The 26940-nt window shown below is 37.5% G+C and overlaps 1 protein-coding gene across 1 annotated transcript in view; it reads right to left on the reverse strand.

The window, feature by feature from the left end:
- Positions 1–194: 194 nt before the first annotated feature.
- Positions 195–26940, reverse strand: part of RPGRIP1L (RPGRIP1 like) — a 98998-nt gene continuing 72252 nt past the window's right edge. Inside the window, exons 23-26 of the mRNA XM_059999156.1 lie at positions 19252–19435; positions 10379–10463; positions 4561–4694; positions 195–2065 (exon numbers count right to left, since the gene is read on the reverse strand). Of these exons, the coding sequence (XP_059855139.1) occupies positions 1953–2065; positions 4561–4694; positions 10379–10463; positions 19252–19435 (516 nt within the window). The 3' untranslated portion in view covers positions 195–1952. The remainder of the gene's footprint in view (positions 2066–4560; positions 4695–10378; positions 10464–19251; positions 19436–26940) is intronic.

Here is a 26940-nt window from a genome sequence, read left to right on the forward strand (position 1 = left end):
ATACAAACCTCCTGGGAGAATACCACAATAAATGTCTCAAAAACCACTCAGTTAATCCCAGGGTATAATCCGGCTGTTTTAAATTACTGCAGGGAATATTACGGGCCTTAATGACACTGTAACTGCTTAAAGCCAAAGAAAGCTAGAAAGAGAGGCCAAAAAGATGAGCTCAGAGCCAGCTGAAGTGACAACAAACATGTGGCTGTTTATTAGGATTGGAGAGGTTTAGTCTGCAGATGTTTGTGGTCTCTAGAAGGTTCCAGAGGAATGAGTTGTTATGAAGATTTGCAGAGTTTGATGAGAGCAAGATTCTTCTTGGAGATGGCAGGCCCCAGACAGGGAGGCCCAATGGTAGAGACAGAATTTATAGATTTCTGTGGTCAGATCATACTCTACTGGTTCCACAATGTACATCAACAAATTAATATTGTACGGATGTCATTTCAAAGCCTCCTAAAGACGAGAGTCATTATTGAAGCCATTAGAGCACAGATGGTTCAAACTATATGCAGATATTCATACTTGCATTTTTGCATTATAGCTGCTTTTTTTTTTTCTGTTGAACTGTAATGAATTGTCTCATAATCTATTCCATCTTCTTGCCATTAGCAGGCTTTGAATGTTCACAAATAGGAGCAAAGAACTCATTTTCCAGAGCTTTAATCACACAAAGAGGGAATGCCTAATTCTCTAAATGAAATGGTCTGTGATCACTGAAGCAGAGATTTAATATATCACGGCAAATTAGGTAGATTTTAATAAATTACTTATCTCCCTGAATACTTTACATATGCTTAAGAAGGAACATAGCCTGTTTGCAAACAGTGAAAACCCACAGCCTATAAAAATCCTTTGAAGAAAATGACAAATAAAAAAGTAAATTAAAAAATGAAATGCATTATATCCTAGACCTCTAGAGACAATTCCTTTGCAGCATTGATTCACAGCTCCATTAAAAATATCAATTAAATCCTTCAGTGAGATTGAGTAAAAGCTAGAAAATTAACTTTCTGAGCTGCTTTTCGATGATCTGGTTATCCAGATACACCCTCGCATTGTACAAGCTTGATGTAAATTTAAAAAATGATAAAAAGATACTCCTTTCAGGTCTAACTAAGCATATCAGAATTTCAGGCATATTTTAAATATTTTCTTTCTATGTCATAAGCTAAGTTTTCAAAGTGTAAATTTCATGTATCTGTCTCTTCTTTACATACACACATTCCTGGATCCCATATTACCATTACAAATACATGAAAACAATACAAATAAGAAGAACTGTAATTTTTAAGAAAGAAAAACAAAAAACTTGCAGTAATTTAATAAGTTGGTGCCAAGTCTCATTCTTTATATTTAATTGATAGAAATGGCATGCATCAAAGAAAATGCATACTGAGCTTTAATGTGCATAAAATGGATATTAGCATTTTAAAGAGGAAGATTAACACATTAATTCAAGTAATTTTCATATATTGCTTCTAATAAAATCTTCACAGTGCAAAACTCTTAATGAGGCTAATCATACACATTCCATTTAGTGGGACAATTAGGGATAACGTAAAAGTATTTCTTTTTCATAGGTTTTCTAAGATTTATGCTTTTTGCTTATTAAAAATAAAAATGGGAATTGCATTTCAGTTCTTCATAAGAAAATGTTGAAAATGCAAATAGACTTTCTCATGTTATCATGTAGGTATAAATTATTGAGAAGGTGTTGCCCACTGTGGAGAACTTAAGTCCTGAGGGGGTGGCAGTCATGGGAAGGAGGGAATAGAAAAATAAACAAATGGAAAAAGTATACAAAACTTGAACACTTCAAACCCAGGCCTCCTCCCTCCCAGCTTCTCATGAATTATAGATTACATACACCAGAGTAATTACGAAAATCTCATCTAAGTGCTTTCATGTGAGCGTTTACTCAGGAGTAGGAGATGCCTCTGGAGTAGTTTCTTTCAAGCCTCCAAGTCATCTCTGTATTGCTCGTAGACAGACCGTAGGGCATGGAGTGCTTCGACAGTTACCCTGAGCTTGCCAATACCTCCACCATCTGCTCGAGCATCCAAAACTAGGGAGAAGATAGCAGAAAAGTGTTAATATCATTCAACAGATTTTTCTTCAGAGAGCCTAGCTGAAACAGTAGTTGAAAAGATGAAAACAGCTCTACAGAAGTCCAAAGTTCACTGGTATCTCAGAAATCTAAAAATCAAAGCTTGTCATGTGTGTATGAGTGTGTATACACATTTCAGATGTACTGTATGTATGTATACATATTGCTTGTAGAGTTAAAACTAATGATCTAATCCTGAAGTTTACCCAGTGGAAAGGCTATAGGATAATGATTCCCACAGAATCAGAATTTCTTAGTAGGAAATGAAAGTCTAAAAGGGATCAACATATGACAACGAAGAATTTGTTCTAACATACCGTGTTAACAAATATCAGAATGGTTACTTACTGTAAAGAAATTACATGATCATTATTTGAAATGGTTATTTATATATTTTTAAAGATTTTTTTTTGATGTGGACCATTTTTAAAGTCTTTATTGAATTTGTTACAATATTGCTTCTGTTTTGTTTTGGTTTTTTGGCCACAAGGCATGTGGGATCTTAGCTCCCCGACCAGGGATTGAACCTGCACCCTCTGCATTAGAAGGTGAAGTCTTAACCACTGGACCGCCGGGGAAGTCCCCTGGAATGGTTATTTATCTTTCTAAGGAAAACATTCCATTTAAAATAGATTATATGTGAAATTAGAAAAAGTTAAAATGGCAGACCCAGAATCTTAAGGTCTATGGATTGGCTTTGAGGGTCTATGAACTGATGTTGCAAGAAAGTAGATGCAAAATTTTGAGCGTCTGTGGGCTTTTCTGGGAAGGAGGCACAGCTTTAGTGGTGTATCAAAGGCAGACTGTTTGATAATTCTCTGAGCTCAGTGGTGGGGGCCAAATGGGATGCTGATTCAGACCCCAACCCTCTGTGAACAGCGATAACCTACTAGTGACTCCAGGCCAGAATTTTGGACTTTGTAAGTCTTGACAGCACTTATGAGTCTATATAGTTTCCTATGTATTTTCCTCGTGGTTTTCCTTGAACTTTTAATATGTGTGTTTGTTTAATTCCAAGAAAATTTGTAAGGAAACCTTCAAATAAAACTTAGTATACAAAGACTTAGGTGGAGAAATGAGCAGGCAGGGAGATTGCAGGGGAACAAATGGTCCCCAGCGCACTGCCGAGCCTTCACCTCTTCTTTGGAACGCCTCACTTCTATGTCTGGCACAGAGCAACGCATTAAAAACCTAACCTTACCAGCGTTTAATTTTCTGACTCTTTCCCAGAACAAGGCCACAATAGCTGTCTCTATCAGACCAATATGATCATTTGTGGTCTTGCAGAACGAGAAGATGGCTTTTGAAACAGCACTGACTGTAGAAAAGATAAAGAATCTAAAGCACAGATAATTTTGAACATTTCTGTCAGACTCTCTTGGTTCTGGGTGTTTTTAATAGGATTTAGGTTCGTATTTTAATCCTCTCATCTTTTTCTTCTGTGCCTGCCAAAGTTGTGATATGTGTGTGATATGTATAGTTTATAAAATTTCCCAGAATAGGTTTCTAATTTGGTTACTTGGTCTAATTTGGTTAATTATTTGGCTTGATCCTGACTTTTGAGCACTTGACACACATCCAGGACAAGCAGCTTGACATGTGAACCACAGCTGAACTACGGTGTAAGCAGAGTGCCTGGCACTTAAGAGGTGCTCAGTTAAGTGCTCATTTAATGCATGAATAAATGAGTAAACAAACCGTGTACATTTTTCCAGTGATGGATGGCTCTGCTGACTTAAGAAATGAGATTAGGACTCAGCCTCGTTTCTTCATTTATTGTACAGCCCAGGCCATCCCTGATTATTATTTTTAAAAGTCTTGATTTCATAAAGTACAGTACCTTCAGCATGTTCTAAATATGTTATATAAGGATAAGGGGTAGAAATTAGGCATTGTTGGGACTCACACCTGGTGAGGTGAAAATCTAGAAGAGCACTTCTTGTCAGGAATCCCTAACTCCTCCCTGAATCCTGATGAGAAGCAAGTGACCAAAACTACTCAGTTATTTGCAGTGACTATATCACCGGACTGTAACACTGAAGTAAAGAGAAGCCTTGCAGAACACACTGTAATGATCACTCAGAATAACATGCCTTAGCTGAAATAAGGGTTGACAGCATGAGGCTTCTAGAAACAACATTAAAAAAAATCCAATGGCCACATTTTTGTCCCCCACAACCCCCGCCCCACAATACTAACAAAATGAATAATTCCTTGAGAAACACAATTAATTATTTTTAAATTTCTGTTGATTCAAAGGAAGGCAGAGAAGGAGGGTAAGGGGGGGATGTAGGGAGAAATTCCAGCCTCAACAAAACATCAGCTTGAGTCGCAAAGGATTCAACTAGTGTGTGACTCAACGTCCTTGCAGCCAGCAAAAAGAAGGTTTTAATAAAGAATTTGGATTTCAGCAATTGCTGGTTGTACAGATTGAGCAATACTTCCACCCATACCATCAATACTTTGCTCGATGATGTCTCTCCCTTCCCGAAACATGTCGGCGAGGTCAACGTTAGCAATGCCGATGTCCTCACACTCCAGATCCTGCTCATCCTCTGGAGGGTCACTGACCACAGTGAAGCGAACGCTGAGAAGGGAAAGAACACAGAACATCGCTACAAAGTGAGAAAAAAAAATCACAAATGAAACAAAACTCCTGAATGGGTTTTTATCACAAACTGTGAAATCGCAGTTTCCAATTATTCCAATAAAAAGAAAATTATATAAGTTATTATATGAACGATTAGAATTATTATAGCACACCCAGACTTCACATGAACACTAATTCACTTTTCTAAGCACTGATTATCATTTATCACTAGAATCTGAGAAAATTACTAGGCGAAGAGAAGAACCAGATGTTCACTCTATTATATATTATCTGATCATATTTTGACATGTCTACTTTTAAGGCTAAAAGGATCAAGTGAATAAAGACCAGGGAGGTTAGGGCAGCTTTTTCAACAGAAATGCAACATTTTCTATAGAAATGCACAACTTTGGAGTTTCTACTAAGCAATTTAACCAACTGTGTTCTATATATTCTTAATTATGTTAGCTAAATGTTGTAGCTCTACCCAATAGCTATACGAAATGTTTGTATTAGTTCAGCAATCTTTCAACTTACAATCATAGCATCCAAGTTTTATTTTACTTTTAGACATATAATTGGAGGGTTCTGATGGAACTGATTTGAATTAGTGGCTTGTGTTGAGGCCAAACACACTTGGACTGACCAAATGACAGGAATTTACAGTTAAGTACTCTTTTGATATGTCTTGGCAGCATAGCTTAAACCACGAATGCTTGTAAACGACCATTTTAACCATTTTCAAAATCTATCCATCCCAAATCAGAAACAAAACAAGAAACTTGTTTCTTAGATAACACTGTTAGGTAAAAACCTAAGTCTCTGGGATGTCATGCCTTGAAAAATATGCACGATTAAAATCCTTTCCAAATGTTTACAGGTAAACATGACAATATTTTAAAATAATTTGCTAAAAGTATTCAACATTTCATTTCTTTACTAAGTCCCTGTTTTTCCATAGCAATAAATTCTGATCAGGAAATAGAAAGATGGATATTTTATATGATGCATAAAATAGATAAATTAAGATTAAGTGGTTTAAGGGCATCTGTTCTGGGTTCAAATTTCTGCTTTCCTATTAATTAGCTGTGTGACTTTGTACACATTACTTAACCTCTCTGATCTCAGTTTCCCTATCTGTAGAATAGTAATGGTTCACTGGGCTCTTGTGAGGATTGGATGAGATGATACATGTAAATGGTGCCTGGAACACATTAAGCACTGAGTAAATGTTTGCTCTTTTATTATTACTATTTTTAATCTAGATAGAGCTCCTTAAGCTTCTACATTTCTAAGGGAAGAGAAAAAGAATACATGGGAAAGGCTTGTCTCAATTGAAAACCGAGACAACCAAATTATACAATGACTGTATCACTCATTAAACAAGAAGAATGATGATGAAAGATATTGTCCTAAAATGAATATACTTAGAAAAGAAGGAATTAGAAGTGATATTTGACACACATTTTACACCCACAAGACTTACAGAAAGGATGGAGGCTACAAGATTGTAGTAATATTAAGTGTTATCCTTATATAATGTCTCATATCTAAGGATAATTATCTATATACTTTACAAATGCATACCATTACCTCCACTGAATATATGAGAATTCTGAGGAAAAAAGAAAAAAAAAAACCCTTCTAAGTGCCAGAGAAAGGGCTAAAAACAAAAAATGCAATATTTCTGGTTTAGATTCTATAGAGAGCAAAATGAGATGTCAAATACAAAATTAAGAAACTAAAGTTAGGCTCTAAAGGGAGGAAGGTACACTAAAATAATTTAAAAACTACAGCTTGGCTTCAGCTAAACTGTACATACACATACACGGACACACACAGACACATCTTATCTTACCTTGAACCCTGCCAAAACATAGAGATGGAACCTTGCTTTATGTGCTGGAGAGGCTTCACTAACCAGCTTAAATGTCATCTCCTCGGGTTTGCCTTCATGTTATTATTACTTTTTTTATTCCTACTTTTTGTTTTTGGCCGCGCTACAAGGCTTGTGGGATCTTAGCTCCCTGACCAGGGATCGAACGCAGCCCTGGCAGTGGTACCGCGGAGTCCTAACCACTGGACCGCCAGGAATTCCCTTTATGTTATTTTCCATTTTAACAGCTTGTTTAGCTTTCTCTTAGTACCTATTGTAATATGTAATTGGTTGATTTGTTTACTTGTTGTCTGTCTTCCTCAGTGGAATGTATACTCCACGAGTGCAAAGATATCCTCTTGGGCTTCCCTGGTGGCGCAGTGGTTGAGAATCTGCCTGCTAATGCAGGGGACACAAGTTCGAGCCCTGGTCTGGGAGGATACCACATGCCGCAGAGCAACTAGGCCCATGAGCCACAACTACTGAGCCTGCGCGTCTGGAGCCTGTGGTCCGCAACAAGAGAGGCCACGATAGTGAGAGGCCCGCACACCGTGATGAAGAGTGGCCCCCGCTTGCCACAACTAGAGAAAGCCCTCGCACAGAAACGAAGACCCAACACAGCAAAAATAAATTAATTAATTAATAAACTCCTACCCCCAACATCTTCTTTAAAAAAAAAAAAAAAAAAAAAAGATATCCTCTTTTTCAGCATTTTAGTTCCTGATACTTAGGTAGGGATCATAAATATTTGTTGAATTACTACATGAACTGCAAAATGGAAGTCCTAGTTGAAGGCTGCCTCATTTGGGGAAGGTTGACTGGAGAAGGCAGGCCTTGGGCTGGGCCTCAAGATTTAGACCTCAAACGTAACCTGCTGTCATTTAGGAAACCAGAAGGCACTGAAACTCCTTAGATCATTTAGCAGTTTTCATTCTTTCCTCATTCTGAAATAGTTCGTTTTTATATGAAACAGGATAGAAGAGCCTAAGGGCTCACCTGTGAGTTTTACACACTGGAGTGCTGATAGTTAAGTTGGATCTGTACAGTAGAACACTGTGAAAGGGAAGAAATGAAACCAAAAAGGAACCTTAAGTCGGTGTCAAAACCACGACTTCAAATAAGTAATTTCCAGACTCCCATTTCAATGTGTTGCCTCCCTTTTAAAGTGACGCTTGTATATTTGCAAATATAGCATGGGACAGAATGCAAAGGTACTGTATGTGATTCATTATACAATGCACATCATCTTATGTGTGTCAGAGAAGATTGGCCAAACTTATCTAACTGTGGCTCTATAAGTTATCACCAATGTTCAAGGGGGCTGCTGTCTGAGAAAATGAATTCTTATAAACTAGGAGGTACTTTAAGTAATGTGACCTCAGAGTACTTAAAAAAGGTGAGAACATTCACTGGAATAACATTTGTCTTTTGGTTGTGGAAAAATGTAAATGTAAACTCCTTTTTTTTCCCCTTAAGAAAATGATACTGTCAAAGGAGAGAAATGGGACAGGGCTATTCTCCCATGATGGCCCCATCCCTCCCCTGGCAGTCTGATGAGCACGTGGCCGGCGCTCCAAGCCCTCAGCTGTCATCAGCCCCGAGCCAGTCACTCTGCACCTGCAGTGCCTCTTGCAGTATCTAAAATGACATGAACGTTTGTACCTCTGTGGACATTTAAAAATTTTTAGGGAAACAATGATGGGAGAGTGGGAGTCATTACAGCTATGGTGGACTTTTTTTTATTTTTAAAGTTCAGTTCTGGGCAGTGATGACCCAGCTTCTTGACCACAGAGAAGTAGATGACATGGCCAGTGCCATTTAATCACTAGTGACCTGGGATACCCCAGGGGGCCAGTGGTATTTGAGGTGGCCTTGAAAGAAGCTGAAGTATACAAAGTAGGTTAAACCTGAGTGATTATCTACCGTCCTGGGAAAAACAGAACCTCAGGGCAATTAATAGGGTTTTCCTACTCTTTCTTCAGAATCAAGATCCAAGGAGGGACTTCCCTGGTGGTCCAGTGGTTAAGAATCCTCCTTCCAATGCAGGGGACACAGGTTTGATCCCTGGTCGGGGAACGAAGATTCCACATGCTGTGGGGCAACTAAGCCCACGTGCTCTAGAGCCCACACACCACAACTAGAAAGCCCACGTGCTGTAACTACTCAGACTGAGTGCTGCAACTACTGAGCCCGCATGCCACAACTAGAGAGCCCGCACACCGCAACTACTGAGACTATGTGCCACAATGAAGATCCTGCATGCCGCAACTAAGACACGACGCTGCCAAATAAATAAATATTAAAAAAAAATCCAAGGAAATAATACATGTATTTCAAGGAGTTAAAGAAAAAGCCACTGTCAGATCCTAAGAGGTAAGAATTTCAGTTTCATTTCATGAAACAGAAGATCAGATGCTAGTTTGGAAGCTCTTTTGAAAAATATAATGTCGTTAATGTTCACTTCCTGATGTCTAGGAAACAGATGAACCTCAGTCTCTTTCTCAGGTGGGGGACGGGTAAGTGCTGGTTTGAGGCAGTGAGAGGCTTTGTCACTGATGGGCCATAAAGGCAAGGAGAAGAGGACAATGGGGAGATAACGGGTCCACCCAGGCCAACGGGAACAAGCCAGCAGAGGGGCGTTGGCGAAGCCCCAGCTCAGGGGTTGATGGGTAGCACTTAGATAACTCCTCAGACTGCATGGATGGGAGCTCAATCAAAAGTATGAACTTATTTATTTATTTAAAATTATTTATTTATTTATTTATGGCTGCGTTGGGTCTTCGTTGCTGTGTATGGGCTTTCTCTAGTTGCGGCGAGTAGTGGCTACTCTTCGTTGCGGTGAGCGGGCTTCTCACTACGGTGGCTTCTCTTGTTGCGGAGCATGGGCTCTAGGCACATGGGCTTCAGTAGCTGTGGCTCACGGGCTCTAGAGCGCAGACTCAGTATTGTGGCTCATGGGCTTACTTGCTCCGTGGCAGGTGGGATCTTCCCGGACCAGGGCTCGAACCCGTGTCCCTTGCACTGGCAGGCGGATTCTTAACCACTGCGCCACCGGGGAAGTCCAGCAAGAATTTATTAAGATGAGGTTTTTTTCCTTCTCGAAAGGGTATAATTTCTCTACTGACCAAAAATGCAAAGTGTCCTGTTCAAGTTTGCCCCCCAAAAGCATTAAAAATAACATGAAATGATGAACTATTAAAAAGTGCTAGTGAGGTAAAAATTAGTATGAAAGGCTGATGAGCTATTACAAGTAATAATATTACTACTGCTTATAATGACGGCAATGAATACTTACTGTGCTCTTACTCTGTGTCAGGCGCTATTCTATCCATCTTACACATATCATCTCATTTAATCTTTACAACCACCCTGTATTATCTCCATTTTACAGATGCAGAAAGTGAGGCACAGGGTGGTTGTCTGAGGTCAGACAGCTAGTAAGTGATAGAACAAGAATTTATATTCCAGCCATTGAGTCCAGAGCGCCCCCTCGGGGCAATCACTGTTAGGTGCTTTACACTTATACCTGACTGACAATGGGATACTTTATATACTACACTGTACAGTCTTTTGGTTTGCAAAGCACGATAGGATCTTTACAGTTACTCTGTATGGTAGGCAGGGCTGTGATATTTCTAGGAGGAAAGAGACCCAGAGAGGTCACATACTCATTCAAGGACACTGAGTGAATCAGGGAAGTAAGGTGTTCTGCTTCCTCATCTTGTGCTTTTCTTTCCCCACCACACCACGCTACAGAGATCTACTTTGTATAAACCGCCAGATAATTTAGAATGCTTAAATGTACCTTCTATTAGGCATCTCTTGTTTAAGTAGTATAGCTTTTAAGATGTCTCTCTTGGCTTGGTTGTTTTCTTTATCCACGTAGATCACTAAACCAAAAAAAAAAAAAATCCACAAGAAGTCACTCAGGAATATGCTACATTAGTACCATTCTGTATTTGTATAAATACCTGTTTTTAGAGACTCAAGTCATACCACCTCACTTGTACGCAAGGGAAAAGAAAGCCGCGCTGGAAACCAGAATCAAATCTGAATAGTCATGTGATCTAATGTCATGTCACTGGCAGGTTTACGTACACACTGTCAGAAAAGATACAAGCAACATCTAAGAGTGCCACATCGCTGTCACTGCCTGTTAATGGCAGTGGCAGTCGTGACAGTAAAAGCCAGCGGTCTTTATTGCTTTGTATTTGAGGGATTTACTGCATTTTCTTTCACCCGAGAAGCAAGTGATATGATAATGTATGGCAGAGAGCTTGTCCTTCCTGACAGCCCTGGTAATTTAATCCTTCTCTCCTGCCACAACATGCAATAAAAGAGGCATCCTAGCGCAATGGGTTGAGGAAATCCACACACTGACGCTTGCTGGTGGTTGGGTGGGGGTACGGCATAGACCTGTGGTGGAAGGGAGAGAGAGAGGCTTTTTAGGGTGTGAAGTTTGTCTTTGGTTTTCAAAGGTTCACGCTGGCATGCAGGAGTGTGGTTAGACTTTACTTGGCTGAAATATAAGATTAGGTAACTCATCTAAAGACCCACAAGGAAGAAGACAGTGAACACGTGAAACTGTAAATGTCTGCACTTTGGGAAAATGGCATCTCAGAGTGTGAACACTCTAATTTTCATTCTGATTATTTTTTCTCAGCTCGGCAGCCTTTCAGCCATGCGTTAACTTCTGAAGACATTTCTTTTTCAGGTGCCATTTTGGAGCTAAAGTCTCTCCTGTGACCAGATCTCAATTTAGAGATAATCCCTGATCAAAAATACACAAAGGGTGAAAAGATACCATGACAGTTCTAAAGCCAGGTTACGTTGGGAACAAACATATTTCATACTGAGAATGTTTCCCTGGACAATTTGAGTTCAATCTCAAATTATGATGCTATCAACTCATTTAATCGTTGGCTAGTTGAGCAAATATTAGCCGAGGGCCAGGGATGGCACGTGCTGGGCACTGAGTGAGGCACAAAGGTCTGTGTGGAGGTGGGCTGGTAGTTTAAGAGAAGGAAGAACCAAGGTCAAACAGCAGCTCTTAGCTTTTTGCTCTTTGCACGATACCGTATTAGTAAATGTGACCAATGATACAGGTTACTGAGATTTACAGGAATCATAAAAGACAAAGGGTTCTTGTAAATTTTGTAAATATAGTGTTTTACTTATCAATGCTAAAAAGGCATGCTTTTAAAAAAAGTCATGCTTTTCCACTAATGCTGGAAGATGGGACCTCATTTGGCCACCAGTACACCAAGCTAAATTTGAACTTTTTTTTTCCAAATCGGAATTTTTTGTCTTTGCTGTTAATTACCAATTCAAGATATGGTAGACCATATCCTTTCTGACTTCAGAGTTCTACAGCTTTTAAGCCATACTGGCCTACATTTCTTTTGTGATAATTTTTCTCAGTTTTACTGAGATATAACTGACATATAACATTGTATGAGTATTAGGAGTACAACATAATGATTTGATATATGTATATATTGCAAAATATTTATCATAGTGAGTTAACATCCATCACCTCACATGGTGACAATTTTTTTTACTCTCTTAGCAACTTTCAAACACACAATACAGTGTTGTTAATTATAGTGGTCTACATTGCTTGAAAACAAGGGTAATCTCAGTGATTTAAAACAAAAAAAAAAGACTGAATTCAACGTCTAGCATCCAAATAGTCTTTCAATTAAACTAGACCAGTTCTGATGAATCTCAACAGCTTGAAAAATTTTTTTAATGTGATAAAATATACATAACATAAAGTTTAGTACTTTAAGTATCTTTAAGTACACAGCTTAGTGGCATTCAGTACATTCACACTGTTTTGCAGCCATCTCCACTATCCATCTCCAGAACTTTATCATCATCTCCAACTGAAACCACACCCACTGAACAGTAACTTCCTACTCCCTCCTCCTCTCAGCCCCTGGTAACCACTATTTTACCTTCTGTCTCTATGACTGTGACTACTCTAGATACCTCTTATAAGTAGAACCATATAATATTTATCCTTCTGTGTCTGGCTTATTTCAATTAGCGTAATGTTTCCAAGGTTCATCTATGGCACGTGTTAGGATTTCATTCCTTTTTAAGACTCAATAATGTTCCTGTATGTACATGTATATACACATACACACACATACATACAAACACAGCACATTTTGTTTATCCATTTGTCTTTTTTTTTTTTTTTTTTTTTTTTTTCAATACGCGGGCCTCTCACTGTTGTGGCCTCTTCCGTTGTGGAGCACAGGCTCCAGACGCGCAGGCTCAGCAGCCATGGCTCACGGGCCCAGCCGCTCCGCGGCACGTGGGATCTTCCTGGACCGGGGCACGAACCCGTGTCCCCTGCATCGGCAGGCGGACTCTCAACCACTGCGCCACCAGGGAAGCCCTATCCATTTGTCTTTTGATGGATATTTAGGTTGGTTTCACCTTCTGGCTATTGTGAATAATGCTGTGATGAACATGGTGTACAAACATCTGTCAGAGTCCTTGCTTTTAATTCTTTTGGCTACATTTCCAAAAGTACAATTGCTAAATCTTTGGCAATTCTATGTTTAACTTTTTTTAAAAAAAATCTTTACCATTGAAATTGGTAAAAAAATGGTATAGTGGTGACACCTTCTGCTTCATCCAGTTGACCAGCACACTGTATATCCTATTCTCTTGACAAAGATAAAAATAGTGATGGCCACCATTTATTGAGCGATGTTTATTATGTACTATGTACTACACTCAATACTTTCCTTACTGCAATCACATCTGTTAAGAACCATGCTGACCCACATTTTACAGATGATTAAGCAGACCCAGAGAAGGTAAGTAATTTGCCTCAGGTTACCTAGTTAGAAAGTGGTGGAGCTAGAATTTGAATCCAGGGAGGTCTGCCCCATGGCCTGCCTTCTTAACCTCCATGCTATACCTTCTCCTTCTTCCACATGAAGCCAGAGCTCTTCCTGCTGTTTAAACTGCAACCATGTTGTTAGCACAGACTGGGATGTGAGAGAGAATTCCATTGCTGTATCAAGAGAGGCCATCTCGCCCTCCTTTCACTCTTTCTTAAAGGGATATTGCTTTAGATATTTACATCTGGTCCAGGTGTGTTAACCAGTTCTCTTGACTAAACACTTTCAAAAATTCCTTTTCCACAAATAATAAACGCTGGAGAGGGTGTGGAGAAAAAAGAGCCCTCCTATACTGTTGATGGGAATGGAAAACGGTACAGCCACTATGGAGAACAGTATGGAGGTTCCTTAAAAAACTAAAAATAGAGTTACCATATGATCTTGCAATCCCACTCCTGGGCATATATCCAGAGAAAACTATAATTCGAAAAGATACATGCACCCCAATGTTTACTGCAGCACTATTCACAATACCCAAGACATGGAAGCAACCTAAATGTCCATCGACAGATGAATGGGTAAAGAAGGTGTGGTACATATATACAATGGAATATTACTCAGCCATTAAAAAGAGTGAAATAATGCTATTTGCAGCAACATAGACGGACCTAGAGATTATCATACTAAGTGAAGTAAGCCAGATAAAGACAAATATCATATGATATCGCTCACATGTGAAATAAAAAAAAAAAACAAGATCAAAATGAACTTATTTACAAAACAAACAGACCCACAGACATGGAAAACAAACTTATGGTTACCAAAGGGGAAAAGGTAGGGGGAGGGATAAATTAGGAGTTTGGGATTAACAGATACACACCACTATATATAAAATAGATAAACAACAGGGACCTACTGTATAGCATAGGGGACTATACATAGGGGATATTTTGTAATAAGCTATAGGGGAAAAGAATCTGAAAAAGATATCTGTCTATCTATCTATCTATCTATCTATCTATCTATCTATCTATAACTGAATCACTGTGCTGTACACCTAAAACTAACACAACATTGTAAATCAACTATACTTCAAAAAAAAAAAATTCCTTTTCAAAAAAACTCAAGCTGCTTACTGATGAGTTTGGTTCTCCAAAAGTGTACCAAGTTAGAACTACACAGCTCTCCTGCTTGCACAAACAAGGCTTAGACTGGGGATCTTAATCTAGCCTAATGGTTCTTAGTCTTTAATGTGCATCAGAATCCCTGGAGGATGTGTTAAAAATGCAGATTACTGAGCTCACCTTCAATTTCTAATTCAGTAGGTCTGGGGTAGGGCCTGAGAATTTGCATTTCTAATATCTTCCCAGCTGCTGCTGCTGCTGGTCAGGATACCATTGAGAACCAACATTTGGGCCCAACACTCCTTTGCCTGATTTTTGAAAAGGATCAGGAACTAGTAAACATTTTTTTTGTGTCAAACATGTGGGAGATAGAGACACTTTGGTTACCTCTAATTAGGTCATGATCCCAAGGACATCCATTTGGTGTTCTGAATTAGATGGTTAAAAAAAAAATCTACAATTTCAAAACTTGAAATTCATCCTTTAAAAAGCAATTCTGGTGATTATGAAATGTATCAGAACTCTCCAAAAGTTAAGCTATCTACCTTTCATTCTCATCAGAAATCACATTTGTTTAGGACTTGCTAGATTTTGACATAAATTTACTGAAAGCATGTGTCTCAAACAAGATACAAACCAGTAGTCCAAATACTTGAGTTGATCTTGAATTGTCTACCATTAAAAACACATCCCTCACTTCTGCAGGCTGGAGAAATCCTTATTTTCTTTATCAATGTCATTCGGCAGAAGCAGATGGTTTAATTATATAAAGGGTTGATAACCTTGAAGATAACTTTTGTGTTGAAGTGTTATCATCCCCCCAGTCCTTACCTTTGCCAAGTTTTTCCTCCCATTAGTAACAAAATCTAAAGTTCTGCATCCTTTTCATCTTCTGCATTAAACTTTAATTGTTCCAACAGATAGACCATTCAATGCTCAGAGACTAAAGGCCTAGATCTGTATAAGCCTCATAAAAACTCTGGACGATTTCATTAATCTTTTTTCTTCCCACTGTCAACTCCCTAGAAGACTTTATTCAGCCCAGACAACATTCTGTAGACCTACCATTAATCTTATTCTTTTCCAAACTATTTTCTTGCTTTCTCAGCGTTCTCCAAGCAAATTTTTCAAGCCCAATAAAATACAAATGTTTTGTTCTTGCTACCAGTGTCTAGCAAGTTAATTCAACGTTGATTCTTTTCTTTTTTCTTCTACTATTCGTAGCCCTAAAAAGATATATATTTCGTGTATGTGAAACTGGTATTAACACCTCTTAATAAAGAGACTGAATCAGGCTATGAATAATCCTGGGGATCACTAGTCTAAACCTCTCATTTTATGTACCTAATTTAGGCCTCAGTATACAAATCCCTTTTGAATAGATTCAAGTCATAATGCAGGGTAAAAATCATTGCAAGGTCTGGTTAACCTCTCGCCTGGTATGGTGTTCAAATAGAAGCCAGCATGTACTAACTGTCCTTTAAATTTTCTGTCTCAATGAAAACGTCAGTTTGGAAATAAAACTACTTTCATTAACATTTAATAAGATTTGGAAGATGTAAGCCTACATTTACATTGACCTTTTATATCAAATAACAAGTGAATGGTTAATCATTACAATAATTAGATGAGTGAGATAGTTACTTATTAACCAAAGATTCAAGGAGATTCTCCTGCAATGAAGGAGATGCAAACATAGTAATTTAAAAATAAACACTTTCAGTATGTCCTACTTAAGTGAAAAATAAACCTTCTCCAAGGTTAATGTTATTTCTCAAATTTGCTGATGATCTAGGACTTCATTTTTTCAGATACAGTAGATATAAAACAGCATTAATTTGCTTCTAAGCACAAAGTACATTCCTCTCCCTTCCCATCACATAAATATCCTTAAAATTCTTTTCAGTTAACCTTGAAAATTCTATATAGTCAAATCTCAATAGGTAGGAATAGAAGCTGCAGAAAGGTACAGTAAACACTTCTAATGAATTAAATTCTAATAGATTACTAGTTTTCTTGTTGATATCAAATGACTAATTCATTAGAAACATAAGCAACTCTTAAAATACCATTTAGATAGTAGGGTATCTTGCAGTAAAAGGAAAACGTTTAAAACAACCAAATCAATGCCAACCAACCAACCAATAAACCAACAAAAAGCCTCAAACAGACCTAGGTCACCATGTGAGAATGTACAAAATTCAGGATACTTGAGCATGTATCACAGGTTTCATCCAAAGAATGATTTGCATTGCTCCTTAAGCAAATGGAAACCTGTGTTCTGCTGCATGGCCAAGTGTCTCAATGTACAACCAATTTCTAAAAAACAATTTTGTTGTCAGTCCAACCAAACAGTCTACTGCTGCCCTTTACAACGAATAATACAAAAACCAGAAGGGCTTGTCTCTTTTCTTGGGTGGTACCTTGGTTAAAATTAGTTGACTAGGGACTTCCCTGGTGGTGCAGTGGTAAAGAATCCGCCTTCCAATGCAGGGGACGTGGGTTCAATCCCTGGTCAGGGAACTAAGGTCCCACATGCCATGGGGCAACTAAGCCCACACTGAACAACTACTGAGCTCGCACGTTTCAACGAGAGAGCCTGCATGCTGCAAACTACAGAGCCCACGTGCTCTGGAGCCCATGCACCACAACTAGAGAGGGAAAACCCGCACGCCACAACTAGAGAGAAGCCTGTGTGCTGCAAGGAAAGATCCCACGTGCTGCAACTAAGACCTGACGCAGCCAAAAAAAGAAAAAAAAAGAAGAAATAATAATTTAAAAAATTTGAGGAATATTTAAAAAAAAATTAGTTGACTAAAGAGTTTTTTCATTACTAATAATATCGTAATTATGGCTTACTTTTCTGATACTTTGCAGTTAAAAGCTCTCTAGGAAGCTTGAGAAAATATTTTTGGAAATGTTCTATTAGATCAAGTCAATGATAGGAAGGAGAAATCAGACTCTTGTCCTGACCACGTTATTTATTTCCCATGTGACTTCTCAACCCACCTGTTATCACAGAATTATAGAATCTGAGCTGGAAGGGTTCTTAGCACCTTATTCAACAGATAAGACAGGGAAGCACGAAATTGAAACACGTTGCCCAAGTTCTCGTAACTAGTAAGAACTGTAGATACGAGGAAGACTAGACCAGATCTCTGGATACTCATGATTACTATTTCAAGCAATGAGCATGTTTCTAAAAATGCCAACTGCAAAACAAACAAACAAACCATGAGCATTTGTAATCCTAGTGGTACAATAGAATGATTATACATGTTGATTAAAATGAAATTTATAGGGCTTCCCTGGTGGCGCAGTGGTTGAGAGTCCGCCTGTCGATATAGGGGACAGGGGTTCGTGCCCCGGTCCGGGAAGATCCCACATGCCGCGGAGCAGCTGGGCCCGTGAGCCATGGCCACTGAGCCTGCGCGTCCGGAGCCTGTGCTCCGCAATGGGAGAGGCCACAGCAGTGAGAGGCCCGCGTACCGCAAAAAAAAAAAAAAAAAAAAAAAGAAAAAAAAAGAAATTTATAAAACTGGTGAGAAAAAAATATTGGTGTTCAACTAGCATGAGATGGCCTGTTTTGCTAAAGATAATGCAACACTCCATCTTTCTGGTTTGTTTTCATATAGGGTTTTTGAAGAGCTTAATAAGCACTTTTAACTTAGGGTCATGGCAGCTTGATATGATCTTTTTACTCCCCTCTAATTATACGCTGATATATACTGTCCTTAAAAACGTCTTAAAGTTGGTTGATCTAAGAATTTACAGGGTGCCTATTGGGTCTATACTGGTCTAGCAGACTTTCATATCAACTAGCTGATAGGTAAAGCCCTAAAAGAGAACACCTGCCTACTGCTATGAAGGGATGTGTGGGCTAAAAAATGAAAAAGTATTTTAAGAACTTATATCACTCAATTAAAATCCTGAGCATCTAGACACTGGGAGAGATATACATGTATATTGTAAAAACATCTATGTGATGACATTGAGCAGAAATGCAGAAATAATTAGGCCATTAAATTGTTAGAATCATATGATAAAGAAACTAGTAGTTTTATTCTCCTTGAAATATCATATTTTTCGATTAAATTCAATTGTAGACACAGGTGGCATTTTTCTATGATATAGCAGGAACATCTAGAAACATTGTTTTCCCACTGTTTTCGTTTTCTTTTAACTGTAGCATTACAGCTGTCCCTCAGTATCAGAGGGGGATTGGTTACAGGACCCTCGCAGATATCAAAATCTGAGGGTGCTCAAGCCCCTTATGTAAAATGGTGTAGTATTTGCATATATAACCTGTGCACATCCTCCTGTATATTTTAAATCATCTCGGATTACTTATAAAACTTAATATCATATAAATAGATGTAAATACTATGCAAATAGTTACTGATGCATGGCAAATGTAAGTTTTGCTTCTTGGAATTTTCTGGAATTTTTTTCCCCAAGTATTTTCCAACGTATTTTAGTTGAATCTGAAGATGTGGAACCATGGATACAGAGGGCCAACTGTACCTTAAATTTAATTTCTTAATCCTTATGCTACAGGTTTGACTTTTATTAATCTATTCTGACAACACTTCCATGATTTTATGTGAACATTAGAGAAATGTAATTTTTCCCTGTTCCTTTGGCTTCCTTCCTTCATAGACAAAAGTTTATACTATAAATACCATACCTACCATTGCTATAGTTATAGTAGACCCACTGCCCACTCTTGGGTTTTGGAAGTGACACAGGTGTCTCTTCAGCAGGAAGACTGTAGAATCGGCACTCAATGAATAGTCGCTGGATAGTATCATCTGCAGTTACTGGAGAATCATTAAGGCTTAGAGCTATGATCTCAATCCGAATTTTTTCTGATGGCTGTTTAAAGAGCAAAAACAAAAAAAGATACAGAACAAATAAAACGAACAAAAAATCCTTCACTCTTTTCCACTATCAATTTTAAATAAAACATAAAGGCAGTGGCCTTCACTGATTTCTTTTTTGGAAGGTATTGTACCCTACTGTCTAGTTACACATGATAGATTATTCACGACAGAGAGAGGGAGAATGAGCTTCTAATGCCCCAGGGTTTGAAGTTAACAGTGTCATGGCAATAGTCTCCTGATTTACATTTGAGGCTATAAATACCCCACTAGTAGTCCATCAGGAATGAAGATTATGAGATCTTCATCTCCGATTACTTTCAGAATGACATGTATCAGTTGGCCTTGTTTCAAACTATGTAATGAAATACATGTTTGTCACTGCTTTTATTTACTCTGCGGTACCTGAGAAAGTTTTGGTTATTCAGAGATCAAAGCCTGTTGAATACTGTATAGCTACTATGCTAACATAAGTAGCTACGCGAATCCATATTAACTAGGGCTACAGTTCATTCACTTATATATTCTGCCATAACATATTTCATTCAATAAGTAGTAAGTTTTCAAACAAAAGAAAGAAAATTTTTATCGAATTTAACCCATTTTCTTGTAATCTATTTTTATCTCATTTTTACAGAATTAACTAAAAATATGTATTTGTGTAATTTTCATCTCAATCCTTATTTAATAGATTTTGGTGTCACAAACATTATATGAGAGTCACATATGTTTCCTTGAGTAATAATTTAAAACAAATGATAGACTATGACTTAAAAATTAGATCACACTAAGATAATTCCTCGGTTAAATGTTTACATTTGATTTTAAATGTTTACAATTTAAAATTTGTTCTTTATTCCCCCTTACTAAATCTCTCTTTATTAAATTCAGAGGCATCCTACTATAAATTATATAACTTAAAATAATAATTAAAAATCCTGATACTAAGACCTGCTTATATAACCAACTTTTAGGAATTCATTGTCAGATGTAAATCAGTATGTAAATGCACCATAGTGATTACTATTTTGATATTTCAAAGTATATAATATAATTAATCAAATTGAAAAGCATAGGTACCCTATTGTAAAAATATTCCCATAAAGAACAATTTCCATTGCTGGCAAACCCCCTCAATATTTGATGAAGTAATTTTACCCCCTTCTTTCAAAAGACATTTTCTTTTATTATGTATTCTAAGACACTTTAACTAAAAACCTAAATCTGAATATTTCAATAAGGTTATTTTATTATTCAGTAGATTCATGGAAATTTTACTAGGATGACAGAGAAAATTCCACACCATTCTGTCTCCACTAATACAGGTACAAGGCTGCAGCTGGCAATATTACTAGGATTAGCATAGTATGATGAAATATTTAAAGGAAAATTTTTTCTAAAACCTAATAAATCAAATAACTGCCAAATGTCATTAAAGTGATGGTCTTTGACTTGAATATGCTTTTCATATTCAAATTTGAAAAGAAAGAGATGAAAGCCTGGAAAGGTTACTCGGTTTCAACTAATAACCTCAAGCCCTCTCCGTTCACGTGCATAAAAAATGAAGTTGGCTCTATTGTCTAATCTCACTTCAGAAAAGCCCTTCTCTGCTTGCCGAAGACTAACATGGTAAAGAAAGTATTTTAAATGATATTATTTTGCCTTAAAATGTATTGTGGTTGTCAAAATAGCACGCACACACATATTTTATAATTCTGGCTCAACTGCAGCACAGTGCATAATTAAGTCTTTTACATAACTTGTAATTTGACAAACTTAGAATTGTTATGACAATAGCATAAAACATCCCTGCTTCTGCACAAAAGAATCATTTTTAGAAAATAGCTATAAAAAGGCAAAAGAGGTATACATGGTTATTTCTACATTGTGAGGAGAGGAATTTAAAATTTATCACAGAACCCAATGAAGAGACAAATTAACTTTTAAATAGCAGGGGAACAAAATTTATTTAAGTGGTTTTTAAATTAATAATATATTAACTGTACAATCCCCATATGAAAACTTGCGTTACTGTAAGAACGAACTTGGGCTGTCAAATAAGCCTACGTACAGAATAGAATTCTAAATAAATGTGGATACTTGGATCACAGTCAGACAAACAAAATACCGAAACCAAGTAAAGCAAAAGAAAACCCACTGTACGAACCAAAACAGAAAAAAAAAAGCTTTAAAATTATTTTTAGGATGTCTATCTTCTTTCTGGTCTAGATTTTTTTTTTCTTTTTTTTCTGTTATTCCCCCCACCCTGACCCAGCCTCATTACCTCTAGCATGTCCTTTTTAATTCCCTAACTTAACTGACAGAGTTATTAGTTATCATTTCTTTGTTCCTTTGATACTACATGAATCAAGCTAAAATAAATCCAAAAAGTGATAAGTTCCAAACAGTATATATCTAGGGAAGCACACCCTGAATAAACAATTTCTAAACATTATAAATTTTGGCTAATTGGGCTAGCCAACTTATTTTTCAACGCTGGAACAATTCTGGTTGTTCTCATGGCTCTGTGAATCAAAAGTTCAACTAGATTTTATATGAAGATTTTCAAGATTAAGAAGCACATCAACTGACTAGCAGACAACTCCAACTTACTGTCAGAAATGAACTCATGATCTCTTCTCTCCCCCAGTCTCATTCATCCTCTAGATATTTGTTATCTCAGGTGATGACATCACCATCCACCTGGTCACCCAGAACCAGGAGACCCTGGAGCCATTCTTGCAAATCTCCATTTTCACATCCACCATATCCTATAGATCACTCATTCCTGTTCACTTTACTTCCTTAATATTTCAATGTTTCACTGAGCTACAGAAAGCTTAAGATATTTCAACACTGTGTCAGCTACTGGAGATATAAACACAAAACAAGATGCGTTTTTTTTCTTTTTTTCTCATTTTTATCTCTAGAGAAACTCCTTCTTTATGTTCTCACATGATCTGAGGAAGGAACTAATTCAACAGTTTCCTAGTATTAGAAAGTAGTTTTATAGAGTAAGAAGGGAGAAATCAGAAGGAATCATAAAAAATAACTGGTTGGCAGAACTGTAAGCAGACAGGTGGGTGGTACGAGGCTCTAAGTTCAGTTATAGAGGGACTATTATCTTGCTTATTGCATCACTGGTGTGATTATGCAGTACACACTCAAAAAAAAAAAAAAAAAGGCTCCATTCTCATGGCTGTAAGAGAGGTGAGGCACTCCTGTCTGTCTACTTGCTTGCCTGCAGCCTCAACTCTTCTTCTGGTGGCAGAGTTCTTTCCCTAAAAACAAATCAGGTATCACATTTCTGCTTGAAAACCTATTACCCTACACTCTCGCCATTTCCCCAGACCTGTGGTGTACTGTTAATATTGCTGAGCTTTTGCATCTGAAATCTTCTCTATCAGACAAAATTCCACTTATTTGAGGCCCTGGGCATGCATGTACTCCTTTTATGAGTGCATTACTGATTTCCAAGACTGAGTTGCTTCCTCTTCTGGGCCCTCACTGCACTTTTTAGTCACATTGTATTGCATGGATTTGTTTACATATGTGCCTCTCTCTGTAGACTGTGAGTTCCTGGAGGCCAGGACCATAACTTATTCATCTTTTGCTATTTAACATCCTCTCTAGGATCTGGCTCTCAATAAATACTTAATGATATAGAGTCAAGGGACGCTGAATGTCCTCTATCTATTCAGAATATCTTTTATATATTGCCAGAAATATGTGAGGCTGCAATTATTAGTGTTTTCACCTTTTAACAAATATTGATTGTTATCTACTACGTTTTGGGAAGTTGGTGATTATTAACTGTTGAAAAATGTATAGAAATCTTGCCATTCTAGATTTTAATTAAATAATACTATTACAAACACCGATCAATTTTGTAGAATCTAGGGGTAGGGTATTGTTGTGAGCTCAAGTTCTCTGTATGTTTGAAAATTTGCATAATAAAATACTGAAAAAATTTCAATTAGGAGAACTGGAAGGGGTAACAATATACTGTTTCAAATGACAGCGACTGAAACATAGCCTTTTAGACGGATGCAGAATAATGTCTGTTCAGAATTACTAGAGGAATACAACTGGTCATACCTCTGTATTACACCCTGCTTATACATAGGTTAGCCAGCCAGGACAGGCTTTGGGCTTTTCTTGTTTTGTTTCTTTTCTATGCGTGTGAACATGTTACTAGGTGTGATGCTACTTCTCAGTACTGTTTGTGTCCTCTTCGCCAGTTATCCTATTAGCTTCCCTAGTTAGCAAGATGTCAGCATCAACATATAAAAAGAGCATTTAAAATTTCTGATTGTGGTGAACAGCAGTAACAGAAATCACTCAAATAAGAACTGTGTGCAACTTCTTTTTAGTTGTCTGTATAGATGGACACTATACTTTATGTGATTGAATGATCTAGAAATGTGATGACAGCTTGTATTACTCTCAGAGAAAAAAAACATTAAGAGTTCTCATGATTTTGGCTCAGTTCCACTACTGCTTCCTGACTGATGTTATAATTCACGTTTTAGGCCATATTTCTCTATAGTATTTACTTGGGCTTTTATTGGCATGCTTAAATTTTTTATGTTGTACTTCAGAAGATCATGCTGAATTCTTCCTCTGGTTTCAACCATCACAGCAGCCACAATGGGGTTGGATTGTTAGGCTTCTAAAAACTAATTCAACTTGACAGCCCTTAAACACAGTATTGCTTAACTGAGAATAGCCTCTGATAAAGGTTTGGAACTTGCTTCAGTCAGTTAGATTTAAATCTCACTATGGTGAGATTGCATGTGAGTTTTATTTCATTCTTAATTCTACAGTGAATAAGCATTTCTTTAACTTTTTAAACTATAAAGAAAATAATTTGGCATACTCAAGTACTCAACATCTTAAACAGATGTTACCTTTTTGCTGTATCTGATTTAAATCTTTTTGCTGTTACTGTGGAAGAAATAAAATATTTCGGATACAGGGAAAAGCGCCCCCTCCCAATTCCTTTCCCCTTCTTCCTCATTTCCCCCAGAGGTAACCACTATCCTGAAGTTGGTGTGTATCATTCCCAAACAAGCTTTTATATTTTCTACTATGTATGCATATATATATAAACAACATATTATTTTCTGTTTTTAGATTTTATATGAATGGTATCACTGTCTATTAAGCATTCTGCAATTTCTTCACTCAATACTATATTTTTGAGATTTATTCATGGTTATAATTAAAATCTAATTCATTAATATTAACTGTTGTATAGAATTCCATTTATATTGTCTATATAATCTCTAGTCTATTTATTTCTCTATTGATGAACAATTAAGTTGTTTAAAATTTTGTGCTGTTACAAAGGATGTTGCATTGAACACCCTTTTATGTTTTCTTGCGTATGCGAGTGGTTCTCTTGGCATTGCTGGGTGATACGTATGAGAAAGTCAGCTTCGTAGGATTATCAAGTTACTTCCCAAATGGTATATAAGTTTACATGAGTATTATTTTATCAGCATAAAAATACTTTGTATATGTGTATGTGTGTGTGTAAATAAATATAATTAAAGCCTACCTATAGGAGCCAAGGTATGTAGAACCTGGTACTTTATAACAAAACAATAGACACAAAATGGAAATAGAAGGTGATGATCTATGTCTATGCCCCTTAAGAATAAAAGTTTAACTGAAGTGAGCTCTAAGACAAGCTCAAAATAGTTGGTTCAAAAAGTCAAACTGCAGGGGGGCTTCCCTGGTGGCGCAGTGGTTGAGAATCTGCCTGCTAATGCAGGGGACATGGGTTCGAGCCCTGGTCTGGGAGGATCCCACATGCCGCGGAGCTACTAGGCCAGTGAGCCACAACTACTGAGTCTGTGTGTCTGGAGCCTGTGCTCTGCAACAAGAGAGGCCGCGATAGTGAGAGGCCCGCGCACCGCTATGAAGAGTGGCCCCCGCTTGCCACAACTAGAGAAAGCCCTCGCACAGAAACGAAGACCCAACACAGCAAAAAAATAAATAAAAATTAAAAAAAAAAAAAGTCAAACTGGGACTTCCTTGGTGGTGCAGTGGTTAAGAATCCGCCTGCCAATGCAAGGGACATGGGTTCGACCCGGAGTCTGGGAAGATCCCACATGCCACAGAGCAACTAAGCCCATGTGCCACAACTACTGAGCCTGCGCTGTAGAGCCCATGCGCCAAAACTACTGAAGCCCGTGCACCCTAGAGCCCGTGCTCCGCAGCAAGAGAAGCCACCGCAATGAGAAGCCCGTGCATCGCAAAGAAGAGTAGCTCCCGCTCACAGCAACTAGAGAAAGCCCATGCTCAGCAACGAAGACCCAACGCAGCCAAAAATAAATAAATAAAATAAATAAATTTATTAAAAAAAAAAAAGTCCAACTCTCCATTGGTATTGACAGAGCCATACGTGAGTAGGGTAGGCTGCATAACGATTAATGGCGATTCTTACAACTTCTCTTCTTCAGGCTGGGGGCTGGCACAGTCATCTCAAAGACTCGAAATAAGTCCCCTAGACCTCACACTAGGCTCCAAAGCTTCTACTTAGAAGGAATTTGATTGGGAATCAAATCCACTCTTCATACAAGTTTTGACTGAAAAGTTTTTGATTTTTAAAAAAATAATAGCTTTTTGGGAGAAATAAGAGTAAAGAGAAACTTCAACTGTTGAAGTAATAATGTTTTTTCTTTTTCTTTTTACAGAGATTATTCCATTTTAATAGTTTTAATAGTTAAGTATTTATTTATTAAGTGACACCTGAGCAGCTGAGATACAATGACAGCATAAAACAACAAAAATCATACATTGCATGTTGAATACTCTACCATTATAAAATTAACACACAACAATTAATACAGAAGTAGTGATTTAATACATATTTCCGACATACTGCTTACTATTTCTGAGATACTTTAGATCCCTACATCACTTCCCAAATTGGGAATTAACACACACACACACAAATAACGGTAATGTTTTTAACAAACAAAACAAACCTAATCTAGTTTCCATTGGTGACAGTAACCTTTCTTTTCTCATTACGTTCTGTTAAAAGATACTACGTTGAACAAATAATATAAATAGTGAAAACTTCAGTGATGGAGATCAGACTCGTGCTAGGGTTAAGAATGCTTATTTTTAGAACACTGTCTCCCTTATATACCATGTAAATTACTGTATCTGTAATGGTCAGCAAATTACAGAAGTTTGTTACCGCATGTTCTAAAGCGATGACTGGAATATTTTTTCCTGTCCTAATACACCTGAGGGATATGACACATTTTCATCATTAAAAGTGGCTTACTATGGCAGTACTGTGAAGGAAGGAGAGAATTTAAAAAATGACCCTCAATTTCAGGTTATTTTGATATGCTATTCTACTTTCACCATCACTGAGAACAGATGTTATAGAACAGTGGTTCTCAATTTTAGCTGCACATCAGTACCACTGGGGGAGTTTTAAACAAAATTCTGATCTAACTGATCTGAGTGGAGCCT

Source organism: Delphinus delphis, chromosome 20 (assembly GCF_949987515.2).
Source record: "Delphinus delphis chromosome 20, mDelDel1.2, whole genome shotgun sequence".
Classification (NCBI taxonomy): domain Eukaryota; kingdom Metazoa; phylum Chordata; class Mammalia; order Artiodactyla; family Delphinidae; genus Delphinus; species Delphinus delphis.